Here is a 22,374-nt window from a genome sequence, read left to right as displayed (position 1 = left end):
CAAGAACATTACAGCTCCCCCACTCTCTATATTAGAAATAGTAGAACATGGTAAATTTAATGCTCTTCTACTGATTACACTATAGTAGGTAGTTAAAACAAAAAATAGAAGAAAATGAAATACGAACGTGTACTGAGAAAAGTGAAGCTCTTTCAACATTGAAGGTAGCATTAGCCTTCGTTTTTTAGTGAGTGTTTTGAAAAGGTTAGGCCCTATTATCATAAGGATCCTTTTCATAATTCGCAATCTTATCCTGTCTTCTTGAGAAAATAATATTCTCTTCTTTTCTATACGTTTGTCAGATAAACATTTCATGAGAAATATAGGAGACTTGCTCTTTTCACCTTCACATCGTGACACTTTAATTTGTTTCGTTGATACTGAAACACGCTGCTGACTGCTGACGACTTGCCACCGCCCACCGCCAGCGCCAAGTCCAAGTCATCCAGTCATCCAGTCTTTCTGATTCATCATCTCCAGTCACCAATTTTTAACCAAAAGCGTTCAAATGCATTGATGATTAATGGCAGATGATTTAAAAGAACAGGCGTGTCATTTCTCAGATGATAGATCTAGATCTCATTTAAATTCGTTAGAATTAGAATCAGAAAGTGAAAGCCGAAATCCGTGCATTCCTATTCCTTCAACTTCAACTTCAACACTGAGTTGTTTACCTGATTGCCCTGTGCCTCCAGAGTCCGAGTCCCTTCAACTTCAACAAATTTGCACTTTATCACTTAGTGACGTGTCAACACCAACTGAACAAATTTCAGTCTCACAGTTGCCTCTTTCGGGACCATTGGGAGGTGAAAATTCCTCTTCGGCATCGGGTGATAGTGATGAGACTAGAATAACACAGACAGACAAATTGAATAAGCACTTATTGAATGCATTTCTAGAAAGACTGAATAACGAAGATCAAAGTGTAACTTTTGGATTGCAGGGAAGAGACCCGGAAGAATCTAACTTTAGTGACTTTGATGATGATGAAAATTAAAGCTCTCCGAGAAGGATACTACTTATACTAATCATTCTTAGCCCCCTTTTCCCCCAAATTGTTTCCTATTCCTATTCTTCTGTGTTCTTATGAACCGTTTTTCAAATTCACTACGACTTGTTCATATGTGTAAATAGAGCCTATTGATTGACACTTAGTATATTTTCCTTTATTGTGTTGAAAACAACTGGAGTGATAAGCAATGGCTGCCAAACAATTTTTTATCATTGGCATCAGTGGGTAAGTTAAACTTTTTCTCAAACGCAAACTTTTGCCCTTACACTTACTCCTCAAACCAGTACTACTATGCAGATCAATTCTGAGTTATACCGCTACCATGGAAAGGAAATTACATCTGATCAGTTTTTATGATGAAGGAAGCAGAAGATCTTTACAGAATCTCAAGGTCAAATCAACATTGAAGCAGTTAAACTAGAACTATAACAAATTTTGTTGACAGTTGTTTAAAAATGTATCTTAATTCAGGTACCTGAAGGGCATTTGTACGGATATTTTTAAAAGTCGTAAAGCTAAAATTTTGGTCAATTTTATTCAGATCATTTCTATTTATATATATTCTGTGAATCTGTGAATGGCTGTTGATATTCGGACACGAGTCTGAATAGGGAGGACTTCTGTAGTTTAACAGCACTTTTATTATATTAATTAATCTTTTAGCCATTATGGACTTTCAATTAGTTGCAATGTCCAATAAATATTACCATTTAAGATAAGTTTCAATTTTATAAGTGGTGTGATTTTTCTCATTTCAAAAACAATTTCCTGAGGGGGTTTTCTCCCCCCTCCACTCACTGTTAGAGCGATATCTAGTATTTTAATGTGAGAGTGATATCTATTACAAAACATTTAAACAAAAATACGGCTTTGTACAATAGAAAATCTGCCCTTAATGTGATGAACCTTTTATTTCTTCTATTATATGGCTTCCTTTTACAGATTGAATAGTATTATTTATAGATTTTTTCTTGACCTCACAAATAGGCACAGCAAAACATATATGATCACAATACATTAAAAAAAAATAAGTGTAATTTAAATATGAAGGGATTTGATGACGACAGATGTCAGAAGTGACACATGTTTTTATAAATGCCCACAATTTATCTATTTTTTAACCAATTTGATTGAAATTTGGTTCAAAATGATAATTAAACATTATATATTTCGATTTGGAAGTGACAGACATCAAAACATTACAATTACAATTAATTGCAAATGCTCCTTCCTCAATTATCACTATTAATTAATGACGGTGAAATTCGCCCAAGATTATCGGCATATTTTTGTGAAGATACAACCAAACTCAAGAATCATGATCAAAACAGGCAATTTGCCATCAGATTTCATATCTTAGACATACGGACTTGATAACTGTAAAGAAATACTGTTGACTTCACATGCATCATTAGTCTTAAAACTTAAAGCTGGATTCAAAGTCATGCTCATATCTCTCTCTCTCTCTCTCTCTCTCTCTCTCTCTCTCTCTCTCTCTCTCTCTCTCTCTCTCAGTCTCTCTCTCTCTCAGTCTCTCTCTCTCTCTCTCTCTCTCTCTCTCTCTCTCTCTCTCTCTCTCTGTGTGTGTGTGTTAAATTCGCGATTCACTGAGAATTATTTACTCTCGGGTGGTCTCAATTAAGAGTTGTTCAAGATTGAGTACTTAAAATTGATAAGGGACATTCAGTGTATATTGCATTCTATATTAGAATATGTAACTCACTGTTTTATTCAACTAAAATTCTTTGGTTGTTGGTGGAGTTAGATTTGACAGAAATCACTTTGTAATTGTTCAGCATTGAACAAATTCATGGGAAGCGGTGGTATTTTAGAACCTTTTCTTGTTCAAGCAATTGAAATAAATTCTTTAGAAGTTTAACCTGACAGTTTATTGCATTTTAATTGTACAATCGGGTGTAAGCTGTCTTAGTCTTGTATAAAAATTACACATCTTCTTGATTCCACTGTATGAGAATGATAGGGTTTATCATCATAAGATTAAAATATTTTGATTTTACAAAAAAAAAATGATCTTATAAAAAAGATTTAAAGAATGAAATTTATTTTTGATTAAAATTCAAGATTAACCAATTGCATTCATAATATGATAACTTGTCACAATGAGTTCTGATTAGATTATAACAAGTATTGTTAACGTGTTTAATTCAATTTATGGTAATGCACTTTTAATCATATTACTGCCACTAAGGAAAACATTGCTGCTGTTAATCTGGACCAATTTTTAAAAATATAAAATTTATTGTAGTTTTAAATGTCAAATTAACGACATGCATTATGGGTCCAGATTCCAACACAGATTTATGAGTACTTCACTTTTAAGTATTGATATTAACCATGTGGTGATAGCATTGCAGAGAGTATGTTAACAAAATTGTCAGTATCCTTGAATCCCACTCCTTAATAAATAAATTCAAAATTCTTGAAATTTGCCACACCACAAATTTAGATATATCATATCTCACTGATTTTTACAGAGTAACCAACAGTGGAAAGTCAACGATTGGTTCAAAGTTAACAAAAAGTCTTCCCAATTGTACATGGATTTGTCAAGATCATTACTTTTTGGTAAGTCCAACTTTGAAGTGTATCATCTGTTAATTTCTTTCTACTTGATTTTGATTTTTCTCCCCCTAAGAGACCACATTTGTATAATTATTCAGATAAAGAATAACCGTATTATCTCTCTGACCATGTTATTCTAATAATAATGATAAATTAAAGGAATATGGTAATTTTAGTAATCGTAACTGGTTAAAACCAGCAAAAATGATAATAACAATGATGATAATAGTGCAAATCTGTTTGGCTCTTTGGTCTTGTGGTATGACACTTGGTTTCCGACTTGTAGATCCCCTTGGAGTTCTTGAATATGGCTTTCCTTATGTTCTCTGCATACTCAGGTGTAAAATGAGTACCTGTTGGTAAGAGCATTAACTCTATCAAAACATGATTTACTCATTGCATGCAGGCGGCATGACTCATCCTACATGTGCAGTGTTGTTGCTTGAAAACCCTTGCAAATGTGCATAATCAAACTCTGCCTTTACAAGGTTAAACATGGCAGTATTTTATTTCTCATTGAGAATTATAAGAATTTCCTTTAAAAAAAGAAAAGATTTCAAGACTTACATTATTGTCACTGTCCACTACGGGTTCAAGTACTGAATTGTTAGAGCATAAGGACTCATAAGCATAGGTGAGTGTTTTTTTGTGTGACGTTTTTATGTGGAGAAAGCTACTGGTTTACCATTCAAATGACACAAAACAAATGTTATTGTTTGTGTAATGCAACCAAAACTGGGATAAGCTTTAGCCCCATCAGTCCAGTGGCTCTTAATAATTGATTAGCCAGATTTGATTGGGTTTTTTTTTGTTTGTTTGTTTTGTTTTTTTTACAAAACATTTTTTTAGGGTGTTTTTTAGTGCAAGACCTCTCTTAAGCCAAATGTAATATTTATTTCATGTGCACTACCAATACTAACATTATATAAAACAATGAAAGCAATTGTTTGTTTATTTTTTTTTTTTCAAATTCTCTAAGTGCAGTTTTAAAAAATATTTTTGTTGTTGTATTGGTTTGTTTGATATTGGCGAAATATTGATCGAACTTCTTTGTGTCAATTCATATCTGATAAAGATTGTCATTTCAAATCTGTGAAATCTTACTTTGTAACTTTGTCATGTTTCTTTCAGGCTGCAGATGATCCAAGGGTTGAAGTTGAACCTAATGGAATGCAGAACTGGGACAGTGAGTTTGGTGTAGTTAGTTTGAATCACACAAATTTTAAAGTAGGCGAGTCTATTTGTCAGATAGATTATTTGACCATTCTCCAGTAATAAAAAAAACAAAAAGCCTAACAAAAAACTTGCGCCTTTTTTTTTTTTCATAATATATCCACTAAATGTGCTCAAAGCATTTTACATTTGGTGCCTGACCAATAGCAACACGTATCATGTAGAATGAGACATGACACCTGTTAGGAGATATTACAATTTTTCCGACAGAGACAACGCTGTTGACTGCCAGGTACTCATTTTATACTTGAGTACGGTGAGAGCTTTTCCAAGGACTCACCTATGCACTAAGCAAGGCTCGAACCCAGGACCTTCCGATCCAAAAGCGAGTGTCATACCACAAGACCACATAGCCACACAAAGAAAATGTCAATGTCAATTTTTCTGATCTGTCGCACTAACTAGAGATATCTCTATAATTAAATGCTGTTTTTGATAAATTGTAATTATCATCTTTAAACAAATTTTGAAAATTTTGTTGCAACTCATGTTTGAGGCACATTGACAGCGCATCTGGTAATTACTAGTCTCATTACAAAGAACATGGGAGTGCAGTTTGATTAATTCATTTCCTTTAGTTTCTTGTATATGTATCACAGAGGCGAATAGTTTTATAATTTAATGCACCTCACGATTCTTAAAAGTTATCCCATAAGAAAGAAGTCATTACAAGTGATAGGGGAAAAATATGTACATTTAACTTTTTCCAAGAAACAATGTTCTCCTGTCAATTTGTCATTCCTAACAATATATTTATTTGAAATGGGGATTGGAATTTTTTTCTTCTACGTCCGTCTGTCTCTTTCATTTTTCTTTTTCCTACATTTTATAAAAATCATTTTCTACTGATACTCCATTCTCCAAAACATTGCAATGACTGATGAAAAATATGGGTACCGAGCATGAGCATTTTTCTGATTATAGTGATGATGAGGATGAAGTTGGTTGAAAAACCAAAAAGAAGAATCCAATCAAGAGAGAAAATATGCCTATGTCAAAAAAATTTTTTATTGGAAGATTATATGCTTATTTATTTAATTAAAAGGGTTTGTTTTTTGGAGAGTTTTTTCATGAGGGTTTGGATTTTTTGTGTCCATTAAAAAAACAACAGAGAAACTGATGTTTATTATTTAAAAGAATAATTAGTTACATTCTTTAAGTAATTAGAATTTATATGGTGATTCTAATTGAAAATGTGGTATTCTAACAATAAAGAATTGCTTCTCTATTTCTTGTTGTTTACTTTACGACTAATTTCATATCATCTTTATGATTTTGTCCATTCCCAGAGCTGAGTGCACTTGACATGGATACCATGCTGAGTGACATATTTGCATGGATAGAAAAACACAAGTCCTTGACTCCACCTGCTCAGGCTTTTCTCATTGTTGATGGCTTTACCATCTTCAACCACAGGTTGGTCTGCTTAAACACTTCACCGACTGTACCACAATGCAGTGTGCGGTTTGTATGTCTAGTGGTAGTTTTTTTTATCCCACTATCTATTGCACTATTCTTGTACTCTCTGCCTTTGGCCTCGGGTGAGAAGAGTTGGTTTTATCCGTACCAGGGAGGCAATGGATGTGCTGTGACCATATTTATTTTACTGTGATAGACGATTTAAAAATATTTTTTGTATGTTTATATTTCGCTTTCAATAATTTTTCTTTACATTTAAGGGTCTCTTTTCTAGTAAAGATCCCATGTTGGTGTCTATGCGATATTGTGATTAGTCTCACACTGTATATTGGGTAGATTGCTCTCAGGATATATCTTTGTCAATTATTCGCCTTAGTTGTACTTCTTTCAAAGACACCTGTGACCAAATATTTTGTTTCATGTCATATTCCTTTTTACGTGCTGAAAATTAATTAAGAGTGTCACAAGCTCTTTATTACTTCTAAAACTTAACTAAACTTTAATCCGTGAACAATATGAAATTATGTGAGATAAAAAGATTCTTGATTCTTGTAAGCTATGAGCATAATCGAGTGATCAATCAATAAAAAAATTATGAACCCTAAATCATTTCTTTTCTGTATCTGTATCTGATTGTTGGCGCTGAAGAAACCAATGGTCTGGTTGTATATCATCGGCGTCCTCATGATGACCAGTTCATCCAGCCCATTCCACTCCGAGATAGTTCTTATGAAGAAAGATTTTCTGTAGTTTTGTGTTCTTGTCTGTGGGATTTTGAAGCAGTTCGAATTGTTTGTGGCGTATCTCTCAATGGGGTTTTCGGTTATGTGGTTGGCAAAAGTGAGTGCTTGGATTTTTCTTTTGTTTGGTCGTGGCATGAAAAAGGAGTCTGCCTTTATTGATGGTATTTGATCTGTTATAATCTTGAACATGAGTGACAGACGAGTTTCTTTTCTGCTTTGTTGGAGGCTGATGAGGTTTTTTTCTTCTAACATTTTTGTCATGCATCCTGGGGTTCTGCTCTTATAGTTCCTAGTGCCGCGCTGAGGACCGGTCTTTGGACCGGTCCCACGGTCTTTTAGCTGTGAACCGGGGATCGGTCCCAAAGTGAAGACCGGCGGCGGTCCTCACTTCTTATCACTTATCACCTTTCAACTTTCAACTAGTGCCGCGCTGAGGACCGGTCCTTCCCAGCGATTCGTTGCCTCGGTTCTTTGCCTATCTTCCACCAATCACCACCCATCCCACTTAATTAATCGCACCCACCCCCCTTTGTGACACAGACGACCATAGAGGCAGACAACCACCTCCCTCCACTCCGCAAACCGCCCTTTCGTGTGTGAGATGGGGGGAACAGGAGGCGCACGCCTTGGACGATTCCATTATACGGGGTAAATTTCAAAATTTACTACACCATAATGATCGCAATGATAATGATCTATGATGAAGGCATGACCCCTCTTCTCTAATGGGTTATTGTTTGAAATGCATGTGACTACTAAAGATGTGTGTGTTTGTGTGTGTGTGTGTGTGTGTGTCTCGAACCTAGCAAGTAGCAAGTACGATTTTTTGTTTTCTTTTGTCCATCTCTTGTCACCACTCCTTTCTATCGCATTGTTGTCATTTAAAATAATACAATAATATTAAAATTTCGTTTGGTGTTTTATTTAACTAATCAAATAAAATGAGTTTCATTAGTTTCTTCCTTCCAAAAAAACCAGTTATAACGTCTGTATTTTTAAAAAGTCCAATAGAATATTTGGGGACCCCGATAACTCAGTTGATAGAGCACTCTCTTTATACGCAAAGGGCCAGAGATCGATCCCGGGTGCAGTCGAGTTTTTTCTGAGCCCCTGTCTACTCAGCAGTGAATGGGTAACTGGGTTTGTTAGATCTGGCGAAAAGTCACCACCGACCCCACTTATTACCGCATCCACCCCCTCATATTATAACTTTACGTCCCTCTCTTACTCTTCAATGCCCGCTGCCGTCTAATGTGTGTGTGTGTGTGTGTGTGTGTGTGAAGGGGGGGGGGGGGTAGGAGTTGCGTGTGTGTGTATCAATGCCACGCCACGGACAACTCGATCAACGCCTTGGGCGATTCCATTATCTCCTTTAATGGGGATAAATTTCAAATTTTATTTGCGCTAAATTATCGAAGTAAGAATGAAGTATGGTGAGCAAATAAAGAAGGCATCACCCCTCTTCTCTATTTAGGTTACAATTCGAAATGAGTGTGACTACTCCGTGTGTGTGGGTGTGTGTGTGTGTGTGTGTAGTGTGTGTGTGTATTCAATCCAGACTGTCTTTTGTTTTCTTTAACTTGAACTTGTCACCATCACTCCATTAATTATAAGCCAGCCTATCGCATTGTTGTTATTGTTGTCATTTAAATTTGTTAATTTGTTACCATCTCAGTTACTTACAAATTTACAACCCCAGTATTCATCATAGTCGCGTATTAGATTATTTTATTTATCTCAATTGTTACTGTTTCACCCATTTTCCAATTTGCTTTAATTTCAACTGGAAAATATGTCGTCGGGAAAAACCAGCTGGGTTTGGGACCATTACGAAAAAGATGAAGGAAATAAGAAAGTGTTATGTTTGATCTGTAAATGTTTATTTACATATTCTGGAGGACCTCGACGCTTGCGAGACACCTACGGAATAAACACCCAATGGAATTCGAAACTTCAACTACTAAAATTACATCTCCGTCTTTGTATTTTCCATCGACATCGTCTTCGTCGTCTTCGTATGCCCCCAAAATATTGCATCAGCCAACCCTAGCCGAAATTACAGAAAAGAGAAAGAAGTATCCTGATGGATCTAAAAAGAAATCAGAACTAGATCGTGCCAGGCCTGTAAATTCTCAGCCATTTGGCTGATTTCAGACTTTTGCATGATTTTCCAGAAATAGACTTTTAATCTCAGCCTTGATACCTATTTTTGTTATTTTAAACGCAAAACAAACGAATCCCCCCGTTTAGTTCTCATCTTATTTCGTTTTATTTTCTCTCTATTGTTCTATATTATAATATATTGCCATACGTCATATCGGGAAAACCCGAAAATAAGTTAATTTCGTTCCCTGGATTTTACCGTTCGTGATCTCGTGCTGAACCACGGAAGCTGATCTACTGGTCTGAAATCAGCTAATATTTTATTATAGTTATAGAGTGGCTGATTTCGCTGGGATTTCAGCCACTGTGACCTCACCAGGCCATAACCCGACTCGGCCAAGGTTGCGCATTGAATCATGGGACGGTGTGAAAGTGAGAGTTGCGGTTCCGGTAAAACTTTGTTTACAAACATTTCCAAGTAATCCTGCCCAGTTTTTGACTTTATCCATCTTTGATGATCAGAATTTCATTCTAAAGGAGTAAGCTCACAACTATATCATTCTATTATCTTACAATTTTCAAGTGTTTATACATTGATACGATCTTTATTCATTAAAATGCCTGAGACTTTCGTCGACCGCAATGCCGATATTAAGGCAATCGACGCGTCTGTGCGAAACCGTTTTAAGTGGTCGTGGCTTGAAGAGAAGGATTTGCAAGGGAATATGAACTCTGTATTATTATCTAATCAATACATCCATTTTATATAAATCAGCAGGATTTTATGTTACGTTTTTTTTTTTTTTTTTTTTTTGGTTTTGTTTTTGTTTTTTTTTTGGGGGCGAGGGGGTGGGGGGGGGGGAGGGGTCATGCGAACATATGGCTGACATTTTCAGCCTTTTCGCAAATTGTGCATTTACAGGCCTGGATCGTGCACTTATTTCTTTTATAGTGAAAGACATGCAACCCTTTAGCATCGTTGATGACGATGGGTTCAAGGATTATACACGGACAATTGACCCTCGTTATCAGCTGCCTAGCCGAAGGACACTCACTCGTTCCCTCCTCCCACAACTGTACCAAAAGGAATGTGCCAAACTTGTAATGGAGCTTTGTCAGGCGCAGCATGTCGCCGTCACCACTGACCTATGGCAATCTCGGATGACGAAATCGTACATCACCGTTACCGTGCATTTCATCAATGACAACTGGGAATTGAAAACCCATGTATTGGACACCAAAAAAATGAACAGAGCTCATACTGCTGCCAATATTGCTGATGAGCTCAGAGACATTTTCATACGATGGCAAATAATAGACAAAGTTAGACGAGTGGTGACAGACAATGGTGCCAACGTCGTAAAGGCTATTCGAGACATGAATTTGCCACACCAGCCATGTTTTGCCCATACACTGCACCTGGTCGTGAAGGATGCGCTGAGGAACACGCCGGGGATTATTGACACTATTAGTAAAATTAAATCAATAGTAAGTTACTTTCACCATAGTGAAATGGCAACAAGGAAACTACACGAATTCCAACAGTCCCACAACATGGGGGAAAGGAAATTAAAGCAAGAAGTGGACACTCGGTGGAACTCTACTTTCCTCATGGTGGAGAGGTTCTTGGAGCAGAAGGTAGTCCTTGATCTAACCCTTGCATCCTTGGGAAAGGCACATATGATTGTATCTCCAGAGGGTGCGACCATCGCAGAACTGCTCTTAATCGCCCTAAAACCATTTGAGCAGGCAACACGGGAAATGAGCAGTGAGAAGCTCACAACGCTTTCTAAGATCATCCCCATACAGCGAGGAATTCAGGAATGTCTTTCAGCTGACACGCGGCTCCGTGATTTCCCACTGGCACAACAGCTCCATAGCAACATGAGGAATCGGTTTTCTGCTGTTGAGGAACGCACTGTCAACGCAACTTGTTCGTTTCTCAACCCCAGATTCAAGGGAGTGGCCTTCGCCGACAGCATTGGGATGCTAAAAGCGGAGGATGAAGTCGTGGCGCAGATGCAAAATCTGGAAATGGCGGCACAGACTTCGTACTCGGACAATCCCCCCGTTTCAGAAGTTGATTTACCTCTAGGATCCGAGACCTCCAGCAGAAGGGAACAGCAGGAAGCGACCGGTGGGATCTGGGCTAACTTTGATGCCAAGGCCCAACCTCATCTGTCTGGGGTGACCCGACCCAGAGTGCGCCCCCAGGTGGAGCTGCAACGATATAAGGAAGAGGCACTCATACCCAGGAACAGTGATCCATTTCTGTGGTGGAAGGACAACGAGTCTCTTTTCCCACTCATGAAAAACGTGGCAAAACAGTATTTGTGTATCCCGGCTACATCAGTGCCATCAGAATGTCTTTTTTCGAAAGCTGGAGAATTGGTGTCTCATAAAAGAAACGGGCTGTCTGACAAGAACATTAATATGTCATTGTTTCTGAATAAGAATATGTAAAAGCATATTATTCACCATCATTGTATTGCTGTATTACAATGCTAATGTAAATATTTTCTTGATTTGCTGATGTAAATAACAAAGTAAAAATTATCTGCTCATAATCTTATAATTTTAATATTTCTTTTATTTTAACTGATATATCATGAGTTTCACATTACTTATTCTTCCTTCAAAACAAACAGTTATATATATAAGTTGTATTTTAAATACCCAATATAATATGTACTGATTATTGATACAATGTGTGTTTTGAAATGATTAATAAATGTAATTGAAAAATATAAAGTACAAAAAGAAAAAACAAAACAATACAATAACAGGACAAAACAAAAACAACAAAAAAAAAAAAAAAAAGAAAAAGAAGAGAAAAGAAAAGACCCCCCCCCCCCCCCCCCCAAAAAAAAAAAAACAAAAAAAAACTCCTCAAATTCGGTCTTGCCACAGATTAGTCATGTCCCATGACCTACCGCCTACCACCCCACCCCTTCCCTCCTTCCCAGCCCATCCTTTTGACACACCCACACACACACATCACATACGTTCACGTCCCCATCGACTGCCCCATCACAGACCAAGGATGGAATTTGTGCACCACACACACACACACACTCACACACACACACATACACACTCACACAATTCTTGTCACTGTGTCACTCTTGTGTAATAGCACTATCTTACAGCACACATCACTCTCCCTCTCAACGAAGCTGTCTCCGCTCTCACTTTCACTGAGAACCTACTGTAGACCACGGTTTTCATCGTGTAGCAGTCTAAAGAATGAACGATCCAACGGTCACAAAGGTCAAAACGGTTCAATCAAACTTCCAACGGTCTGGTCTCTCAAGAATGTTCAATGTCGAAAAAAGACCGGTCCTTGCGGTTCACATTTCCCATGAACCGTAGGACCGTGGTCCTTAAGCTTGCCTAGGACCGCCCCGCACTAATAGTTCCCAGTTATGAACCAGGCGCCTTGTCTCTGGACTCTCTCAAGTTTTTGAATATCCTCTTTCAAGTAGGGGTCCCAAACAACTGCTCCGTATTCCAATCGTGATCTCACAAGTGCGATGTAGGCGTTTTGTTTGCATGACGTTGGGGCATGGCTAAGATTTCGGCGGAGAAAGGTAAGGGTGGAGCTTGCCTTTTGGGTTATTTTGTTAATGTGTTTCCCCCCATTTCAAGTCCTTTGAGAAGGTGATGCCAAGGTATGGGTTATCGTCAACTTGTTTCAGGGCGGTGTGATTTAACTTGTAGGTCTCATTGTACTTTTTAGCTGTGCTGAGGATGTAGCATTTGTTTGCGTTTAATTTCATTCCCCAATCATTAGCCCACTGTTCGAGACTATTCAAGTCCTCTTGTAGCAATTTTTGATCGTTTGCAGATTTTATTGGTAGGTATATTAGACAGTCATCGGCGAATAACTTAATCTGAGATTTTACTCGTAGAGGTAGGTCATTGATGAAAAAAAGAAATGGTATGGGTCCTAGCCCCATTCCCTGTGGTACTCCTGATATGACTGGACATTCATTCGATGACGTGCCGTCAAGGACTACTTTCATGGTACGTTTTGTGAGGAAATTACAAAGCCATGTGTGTAGAGAGCCACGAATTCCGTAATTTTCTAGTTTCTGCAGGAGTTTTTAGTGGGGCACAGTATCAAATGCTTTGGAAAAGTCGAGGATGCCGATGTCTGCCTGAGTGTTGGCACTCTGGAGTCTCAACAGGTCGTTTACAGTTATTAGGAGTTTGCTTTCACATGATTATCCTTTGCGAAACTCATGGTTCAGGTCAGTTAGGATGTCATTGTTCTCAAAGTGGTTCATCATGTTCTTACAGATTATATGCTCTAATAGTTTGGATATTACAGACATGAGTGAGATTGGACGGTAGTTCTCTGCTTTATTTTTGTTGCCTTTTTTAAATACATGTGTGATGTTTGCCTTCAGCCAGTCCTTAGGGAGCATCCCGGTGTCGACCGATTTTTGGAAAATTATGCATAATCACATCAATTTATTATTATTATTATTATTATTATTATTATTATTATTATTATTATTATTATTATTATTATTATTATTATTATTATTATCATCATCGTCATCATCATTGTGGTTATTTTAAAAACTTTTTGTTGTAACCAATGGTGGATTATTTGAACGATTAAATTATTAAATACTATGATATTCTTCAGACCTCTGTCCAATCTGTGTGACAAGAAATTCTTCCTTCAAGTGGACAGAGACACGTCTTATGACAGAAGAGGGTAATTTACATTATTTTTTTCTAGTTATTCACTTCGTATATTTTATATTTTTAAAAACTTACAATCCCTGAAATTCTCAATTCTCTACAAGTAAGTTTAAAAAACAATTTAATGCTGTAGTTGGGGGATTGGTTTTTTTAGAGTCTTGCGAATACCAAGTCTTTTATGGAAAGGTCTTTCGAACTCCAAGCCGCTCAGTTTTGATTTTGCTGTCATGATGAATCGTTTTGTGACCTAGATGAATCGTTTTGGGAGTGCAAGCCATTTGGTTAAGTACAGTGCTTGCCAGTCAGAAAAAAAACAAACGAACAGCAAAGCTGCGTTTGGAAAAAAAAAACAAACGAATAATAACCCCAACAAATTAACCTTTCAAAGGCGAAGTTCAGTCTTACTTGGAGCTAAAAGATCTTACCGTCCCTACCACAAGCTATAGGTGCATAAATGAGCCAATAAGATGGAAAAAATAAATAAAGTGAGTATATGTGACTCATATATAAGGGAACAACACAAAACAAACAACTTCTTGTCCCTTGGCCTTCGTCAGGAGAGAAGCAGCAAAACACAACAATTTTAGGTTACAAAAAAACAAATGTGGAAACAATGTAAATATATGGAGAAGGTGTTGGATGTGGATGCGAGAAGCCGTGCAAGAGAAGGGAGAAGGGGATAAATGGGGGAGATGGGGAGAGAGAGAGGGTTAATAATAACAATAACAATAATAATAAAAACCACAACAACGACAACAATAATAATAATGATAATAATACACAATAAAAAATTATGCCTGGTGATAGGTCCAATGCTTTTAATAAGATGAGGCTAAGATAATGTACATGCCCCCCCCCCCCCCCCCCCCCCCAATCATTACACCTGTATGTAGCGACCACTTTGGCCGTTGATCTTGGGTGGTCGTTATAGACAGGTTTGACTGTACACTGATACTGTGCTCTTGGAATCTATATCTGTTCCCTATAGGTGATGGTGACAGCGTTGTTTGGTGGTGTGAGTATTTATTTTCTTCAGAATAGATTAAGTGTGATCAATGAGCCATCACATTTGTACATTTGTAAAGATTCAATGGCACACCAAATAGTCAACACGATGTCATATGGAAGACTAACAATCTGTGACCACTAAATTTGTTAAGATTTCCTGTTTAACAATGGGCTGGGCTGATAAATTTGTTTACATGTTATTCCAACATTGGACATATTAAAACAGTGGACCGATAATATCCAGTCGATTTTTTCTCTTCAGCTCAGGCCTAGAATAATGTTTGCAACAGAACAGTTAATGCTATTGAAAAAACCATTGACTCAAAATGGTATTTGTCATGATAATTTAGCGGGGATAATTATTGAAATTTCATAAAAAGCAAAAACCCTGATCAATTCTGTTCACTTGGACTTTAAATTCACCTTTCGACATCAGCTTCATTCCGACATACTGGGTGGGATTCCTGACCTCCTATGGTGGGCAGGAAGGTACTGTGTGTCCTCTATCTCCCTATATCTGTCTTCCAACATGCCATCTGTCTTTGTCTTGGAATGAGTTTACGTATTATATATGATTTGTAAAGATTTGAGTGTGTTCCACTTAGTGGGGACCTGTGCTTGTGTCAGGATGAGACATTTAGGTGATCTCAAACCAAGTACACTGATAGTGTGCTCTAGGAATCTACATCTGTTCCCTATTTCAACTAATTCCCCCATTGTACTTTTAGGGCTTTTTACTATCCCATTTTCTTCCTTTTTATTCCTGACCTCCCATAGTGGCAGGGAGGTACATACTGTGTCTTCTATCCCCCTATGTCTGTTTTCCAACATGCTATCTGTCTTTGTCTTGGAATGAGATTACTCGGTTTTATCCTGGCCTGGCCGGATACCCTGGCTGGGAGGGAAACAGTCAAATCTTAGTTTTGGGAGATGACATTTTTTCCCTTGTAAATCATCTCTGTTATGCACTGTATTATGTTTTGTTTATGTATTATATATGATGTGTAAACATTTGAGTGTATTCCTCTTAGTGGGGACCTATGCTTGTGTTTGGATGAGAATTTAAGTGATCTCAAACTAAGTACACTGATAGTGTGCTCTTGGAATCTCCATCTGTTCCCTATTTGAACCAATTCCCCTTTGTCTGCCTTATTCTTGGATGCTTTAATTGTAATTCTAGAACTTTTTACTATCCCATTTTCTTCCCTTTTACTGGCGCTGATATGACCTTAATGTGTTGCAAGCGCTGTAAAACCCTTTAAAACAAAAAAAAAAAAAAACAATACAAACATTACGACATAATACCAGCTGGAAGATAGTTGGTCACAAATTTGAACATGATAAATGATGATGTAAATAGTTTTGATGAGCTGAATATACAAATACTCTCACATTTCTTTTTTGCACTCAAAAAAAAGTTGAGTTAAATAAAAGTAGATGTATTTATGGTAGATTTTGTATTTATTTGTTAAAATGTAATCATGACGACATACTTATTGCCAGGCTACTGATCAGATTGGTTGTATTTTGATCCATATAATGTAGGTTAAAATTGTTCACTTTATATTTTTTTTTCTCTCTCATTCTCATAGCACACGCGTCTTTAATTTTGCATGGGATTTTATTTTGTTGTTGTTTGTTTTGTTTTTGAATTCTAAATAGAATTAACATCACGTCGAAACCTGATTATTATTTTGAGTGATAAGGTTTGTAAGTCAGCGCTCACTGTATTAAGTACTATTTATAGGATATGAAGAGGTCCCTTACTTTTACTTTGTTACATAGTAGAGTGATCTTTTCGGTATAATAATAATTGTTTCTATGTCAGATATATGATGTTGCTTTAAATCCTACAGTGTTAGAATCAAAAGACTTTTGAATATGATAAACTGGGGATTTGGTAAAAATGCAAGATAAAAATCAGGATAGGTGTGAATGATTCCTTGTTAGACAAAGCAAAAATAAAATCCAGAAAAAAAAAATCAGCCTTCCACGACTTGAACCTTGAGTGTTCTGCCATACTCTGAAAAAAACACCTTTAAAAAATTTTAGTTAGAAAACTTGTCCTGCGAATAGATTGAAATGACTCTTATCTTGTCAAAAACTTTCAAGCCTGGGACTTCAAGGAGGATGAGGGTGGTTTGAAACGATTGATATTTGAAGGTTTGGAGTCCCAGGTTTGAGAGTTTTTGACAAGATGAGGGTAATTTTAATCAATCAATATTTGGACATGTTTTCTGGCCAAAAATTTTTAATGCATTTTTTTTCACTGCTTTAAATGGGGTTTTTTTTCTTGTATTTTTATTTTCGCTTTGGTAGTTGTACACGTTTTCATATATTTAAAAGATATGAGTTACAACCTTCTTTCCTGTTTATAGTCAACTTAATAACAAACATACAAATTAACAATAAAAATACAGGTATATTTCATTAACCACCCCTGGTTATGATGCCAACTTGAAACTACATTATTTTTTTCCAAAATAGTAACTTCTAAAATTTTGTTTTATCACTATCATGGGAATTTTAATTTTAAGAAGAAAAGTATGTTATTACCACAGAAAAATGTGTTATTTTGATTTTCAAAATTTCTTTTTGAGAATAATTGAAAGGTAACAGGAAAGGAAAAAATTGGATTGGTGAACCGATTGAATATCGTACAGTGCTAGAATGAATCAGTCATGTTGTCCTAATTAAACTTTTCGCAGATTCTAGAGCCCAGCCACTCCCTTTTGCCTTGTTGCTGTCAAAGAGGCTAAACAACTCAATCTTGATAATGCATATGTATATAACACCTGTGACTATTCTTCTCGACTTTATTGTATACGCCTCTCCTTTTTTCTCACATACATTTGGATAACCACAAACATCAACAGATTTAGGCTATTATATCATTCATCTATACTGCTAGGTTTATTCTAAAGCCATCTCATACACATGAAAGCATTTAACATATAATCGCACTGCATGAATGATTTAAACTTTGGCTCATAAACCAAAGTGCTCATTTTTATTGATGTGGTGATGTTGACGATGTGATGTTCTCAAAGATGGATGCCAAACAAATACCGCTGTTACGAATCAATACAAAAATTGACATGTTCACTTCTCATTGCCAACATTTTAAACTCTCCTTAAATTCGGATGTGAAATCTCTCTTTTCTGCGACTGAAACAGAGTTATTTCAGTCTCCCTTGATATCAACCCTTAAGACAAATTTATCCTTGTGAAAGAAAATAAAACTTTTATGTTTTATTTGTTACACAGAAATGCTTTAATTCATAATGAAAAAGATATGAGGTTTTATATTCTGCAATGTCCATTGAATGTACTCAAAGCATTGTACAAGGAGTCTGAAGCTAACAGCTTGAAAGCAGCAAGATTTTCAGAGGTCAGGTTTATTTATGAGAGGTTGGTGTGGATAAATGGTCTGAAGAGTTAGACTGTAGTGTCCCACTTTCTGTACGATTATTTGCCTCTTCTCGAGCATAATTATCTGCAATTGAATTTTATTTCCAATACAACTGATAAGTAGAGATGTTCTGATTTGTAAAATATTTGTGCGGCTATGTGGTCTTCGTGGTATGACACTCGCCTTCAGATCAGAAGGTCCCGGGTTCAAATCCCTCTTGAGCTGTACATAGTTGAGTCCTTGGAAAAAACTATTCACTCACATTCTCTCACTATACTCTGGTTTAAAAATAAAAAGTACATGGCCATTAACAGTGTTATAACAGTTATAAAATTAATATTGCCTAACAAATGTCATATCTCATCCTACATGTTAAACGTTGCGATTGGCTAGGGATCCCTTGTAAAGCTTTTGAGCATGTTTAGTGGATACTGCGCTATATAAAAGCTCAATTTTTCGGGGGTTTTTTTGTTCTTTAAATTTTTATTTTTAGTTTATAGTAAAGTGAAAAGCCCATCTAAAAACATTATGTAAATATAAAGATGTTGGGAAGTAGGAGATGAATAAAAAAAATGGACATTTTCAGGATATCTTGTAAAAGTGTTGACCATTCCATGCCTACTTTTTTCTGTTATGTAGTGCATATGGCTTGCCTTGTTACTTTTTTCATCTTGCAACTGTAGTTTTATGATAGCAAGATTACACTTGTATGTTCATGTTCTGTTTGTGTCCATAGCACTAGAGTGTATGACCCCCCGGACATCCCAGGTTATTTCTCAGAGATAGTGTGGCCAATGTATCTAAAGAACCTCAAAGATCTTGAGGATCAAAAGGATATAGGTTTGTTTCTTTCTTTTTTATTTCTTTTTTTTTTTCTTCTATTTAAACAACCCCAGATGAATTAACAAATATATTATTTTAAAATTCTATTTTATCATCAACCTTCTCTGCTGCCTTCTATTAGGAGCTCAAAGTAACTCAAGAATGCCGTTTTGCATTATAGTTTCAAAATGTTTACTGCTTGGTTGCTCTGCAACAAATTCACTTCTCCTTCTGCGACCATGATTTTCAGACCCTACCTATTCATTTATTGAAATTTTTTGAAGTTCTGCATTTAAAATAATGTTTTTTATCATCAAATTGTAAGAACTACTTGTAGTTCACTTCTATCTGAGAAATGATTTTTAGTAATGGTCTTAAAGCTGTTGTAGTAAAGAAAGAAAATCAATATTGTATTTTATTGATGCTGGTCTAAGTAGACTGCATTGCATTGCATATCTTATATGAATTGCGAACAAAAGCATGGTGTGTACACATTTGCATGGTTTCTAAGATTTCACTTTAAATATGTCTCAATCTATAGGTTTTTTTTTTTCGATTTTGTGACATTTCAATTGATTTAATCTCTATGCTTTTATTATTGGTTTATGACAAAATCCGTGTTTTTACTTATTTTCTCTCTTCTTTGCTTTTGTTTATTTTCCAGATTATGTGGATGGCCTCTTTGATTTGGACACACTTTATCAACAAATTTATGATAGTATCCAGTCAGAGTTTATGACAACTACCTCTTGACCATAAATCATCATGACGCTTTAAAAAATGTTTTCATTAGTTTTTTTCCCTTATATTTTTGCCCATATTCTATTGTTTTGAATAGAATTCCAAATGTTGTGCATCAAACATGTTGTGTTCTGCCTAAAGTAAAAAATCCTCCACGTCATAACTTGACATAGGGATAAGTACCATACGTTTCGTAAATAAACTCAGTGCTGCCAACTTTTTATAAAAAATGCTTTCATTATACTCTTTCAATTTCCAGTTTAAATCGTTGTTTTTTTTTAAAGTTATAGTTATACACTTTTTTAGTGTATTTAAACGTCTATGAAGAGTAAGTTTATTTATTATTTTAATATCGATTATAATTTTGCTTGTATGGTCTTGTTGGGCATCATCAGAATTAGAGCTCTTTATGGTTGTCAGGATTGTATGCATTTTTTCAAAGTCTTGCTCAAGTTAGCTCTCCATTGTACACATTTAGCTACATAGGTTAGGGTTGGCAGCACTGTATACTTGTCTGTGGGTTATCTGTAAGTCATATCCCGATATATATTCACCATGTGTCATTCATATCTCATCCAGCATCCTACTTCCATGTGTGGCTTTTAATCATTTTCTTTTTCCACAATTTTGAATTATGTACTATGGTTGACTACTATTAACATAGATGGCATCAGGCTTGAGAATGCTATAATCGAACTAGTTTCAAAAGAAAATACATTTTTGTAGGATCTTTGAATGTACACGGCACTACACTATATGCTTTGAAAGGAGAGAAATAGAATTTTCAATGCAGTCAATATTTGATAAGTATGAACCATTACATATTTTAACTAGTTAAGCACTGAAAATGAACCGTAACAATTATATTTGCAAAAGGTTGAAAATGTGCATTATTGCTGCTGATCATTGGTATTTTTAAAAATTGCCTTTTGCATTTGCATACATCTTGATTCATCTCATATTTGAGTTATCCGTCTTAATAAATAGTATCCAGTAAATCTGTTAATAATGAAAGTCAAAGCGTGAAACAATTTATTTGAGTCTTCTGGGTTTTAAAAGCTGCATCATACTACCTTCACAATGTCCATTATACTGGGGCAGATATGTGATTTTGGCGTGCACTTCCGGATAGAAGCATGAAACTTTGCACCTAGGGGTTTTTGACTATGCTGAATTCAAAAATGGCGGGAACCAACTTGTAGCTGTGGAATTTCCCGCCAAAAATTAAATATTCAAAATGGCCGCCACTAATAATAGGATGTGTCTGTAAATAGTTGATAATTCACCAATTTCAATGATTTTGGTGTCTTTTCATATGTTTAAGAGGTCAGAGAATACAATAAAACCTATTTCAAATGTATAGCTTTCAAAATTTTCCCGCCAAAAATTAAATTCAAAATGGCCGCTTTTAAAAACTGGATTTATTTGTAAAATTAATTAATAATTAAATGATTTCAATGATTCTGGTGTCTATTCATATGTTTTTGAGGTCAGGGAATGCAATAAAATATATTTCAAATGTATTAAAGTAATAGTTTACAATGAAAATGAAAAAATCAATATATTAACATGCTTAAAAATCTAAACTGACCATTATTTATCAGAGTCTTACAGGTATCGTTCACAGCTGATTATCATGATTATGACTTTAGCAACCATACAAATATTTTAAGTCTTCCATAAAGAATGTTAAAACAGTTCTGTGCATGTAAAAATAAGCAGTTTTATCAGGAAGAATAGCTGTAAAACTAAGAGCATTAAACAATACATGTTGCGTCTGGGTTTAAATTTGTCTATTACACTATCCTGAACATGTGCACAACAATGTGCACTGGAGGTTTGCTTTAACACACTTGCATCTCTTAGTACAAGATTTTTGCATCCACATTTAAGTAGTTCCTGACATACATTGGCTGCCTCTGGAAGAGTGGTCCAGTACGGAGTCCATGTAGAATCATCTGCTTCTCTGTGTCAGCCCCACGTTTGTGGTGATGGAAGTTCAGGGTTTCCTACAAGTGATTGTCCCCAGACTTGCCCGGCTTGGTACACAGCCCTTTTGACATGCTGTTCCAATGCATGGGATGTTGGTGGAATGTTGTCTATTCTCCTATTTTGAGTAAACATCTGCTTTCTGGCATCATTTACCCTGCTGATGGGGGATGTGCGCTGATACAAGAGAACAACAAATCTTTCCATCTGCTGTAAATCCTCTGGGAATAATTGGTTTGGAGCATGGGATAAGCGGGCAAAGACCTGATCTAGGTGAGGCATACTGCGCCAAATAGCCCAAGCCGTTTTCTTTCCAATTCCACGAAATGCTGAAACAGTATCACAGCCTGATACAGCATGGAAAAAAAGAAGTCCATAAGATGCATCTTTACCTAGTTCACTTGCAATTAGATGGCAGGGATGTAACGTAGTTTATTACCATGTCCGAATGCTATCCAAATTTCACAGTTATGGGAAACACTTGATACTGCTACTGCAATGACCACCACATCAGTATCTGTTGCATGTATCATCACATTGCTGAGACCATGACAGAAGGAATGAGAAGCATGGAACAAGAGTCTGGTATCTGC

General features: G+C 36.1%; 1 protein-coding gene across 2 annotated transcripts; it reads left to right on the top strand.

Moving 5' to 3' along the window:
• Nucleotides 1-172: 172 nt before the first annotated feature.
• LOC144964603 (nicotinamide riboside kinase 1-like) lies at nt 173-20,806 on the top strand. 2 transcript variants are annotated; one of them, XM_078899062.1, is made up of 7 exons: nt 173-1,237; nt 3,508-3,598; nt 4,727-4,781; nt 6,118-6,244; nt 13,751-13,822; nt 18,966-19,069; nt 19,716-20,806. In XM_078899062.1, exons 1-7 carry the CDS (start codon nt 1,200-1,202, stop codon nt 19,802-19,804), a joined length of 576 nt encoding a protein of 191 aa, XP_078755188.1. In that variant the 5' UTR covers nt 173-1,199; the 3' UTR covers nt 19,805-20,806. The 2 variants fall into 2 exon arrangements, with proteins under 2 accessions (XP_078755188.1, XP_078755189.1); XM_078899063.1 differs by lacking the exon at nt 13,751-13,822 and having other exon boundaries at nt 198-1,237.
• Nucleotides 20,807-22,374: the final 1,568 nt, after the last annotated feature.

The sequence above is a fragment of the Berghia stephanieae genome, chromosome 2 (genome assembly GCF_034508935.2).
Source record: "Berghia stephanieae isolate SIO BIC M18660-M18661 chromosome 2, UCSD_Bste_1.3, whole genome shotgun sequence".
NCBI classification, from domain to species: Eukaryota; Metazoa; Mollusca; class Gastropoda; order Nudibranchia; family Aeolidiidae; genus Berghia; species Berghia stephanieae.
The sequence above is the reverse complement of the archived record's forward strand: the minus strand, read 5'-3'. Positions and strand labels throughout refer to the sequence as shown.

Excerpts from the sequence above, each read along its gene's own strand:
- LOC144964603 (XM_078899062.1), top strand. The coding sequence starts at position 1,200 with ATGGCTGCCAAACAATTTTTTATCATTGGCATCAGTGG. Across the intron at positions 4,782-6,117 it reads TGGAATGCAGAACTGGGACA|AGCTGAGTGCACTTGACATG; the intron begins GTGAGTTTGGTG and ends GTCCATTCCCAG. Across the intron at positions 19,070-19,715 it reads TGAGGATCAAAAGGATATAG|ATTATGTGGATGGCCTCTTT; the intron begins GTTTGTTTCTTT and ends TTTATTTTCCAG.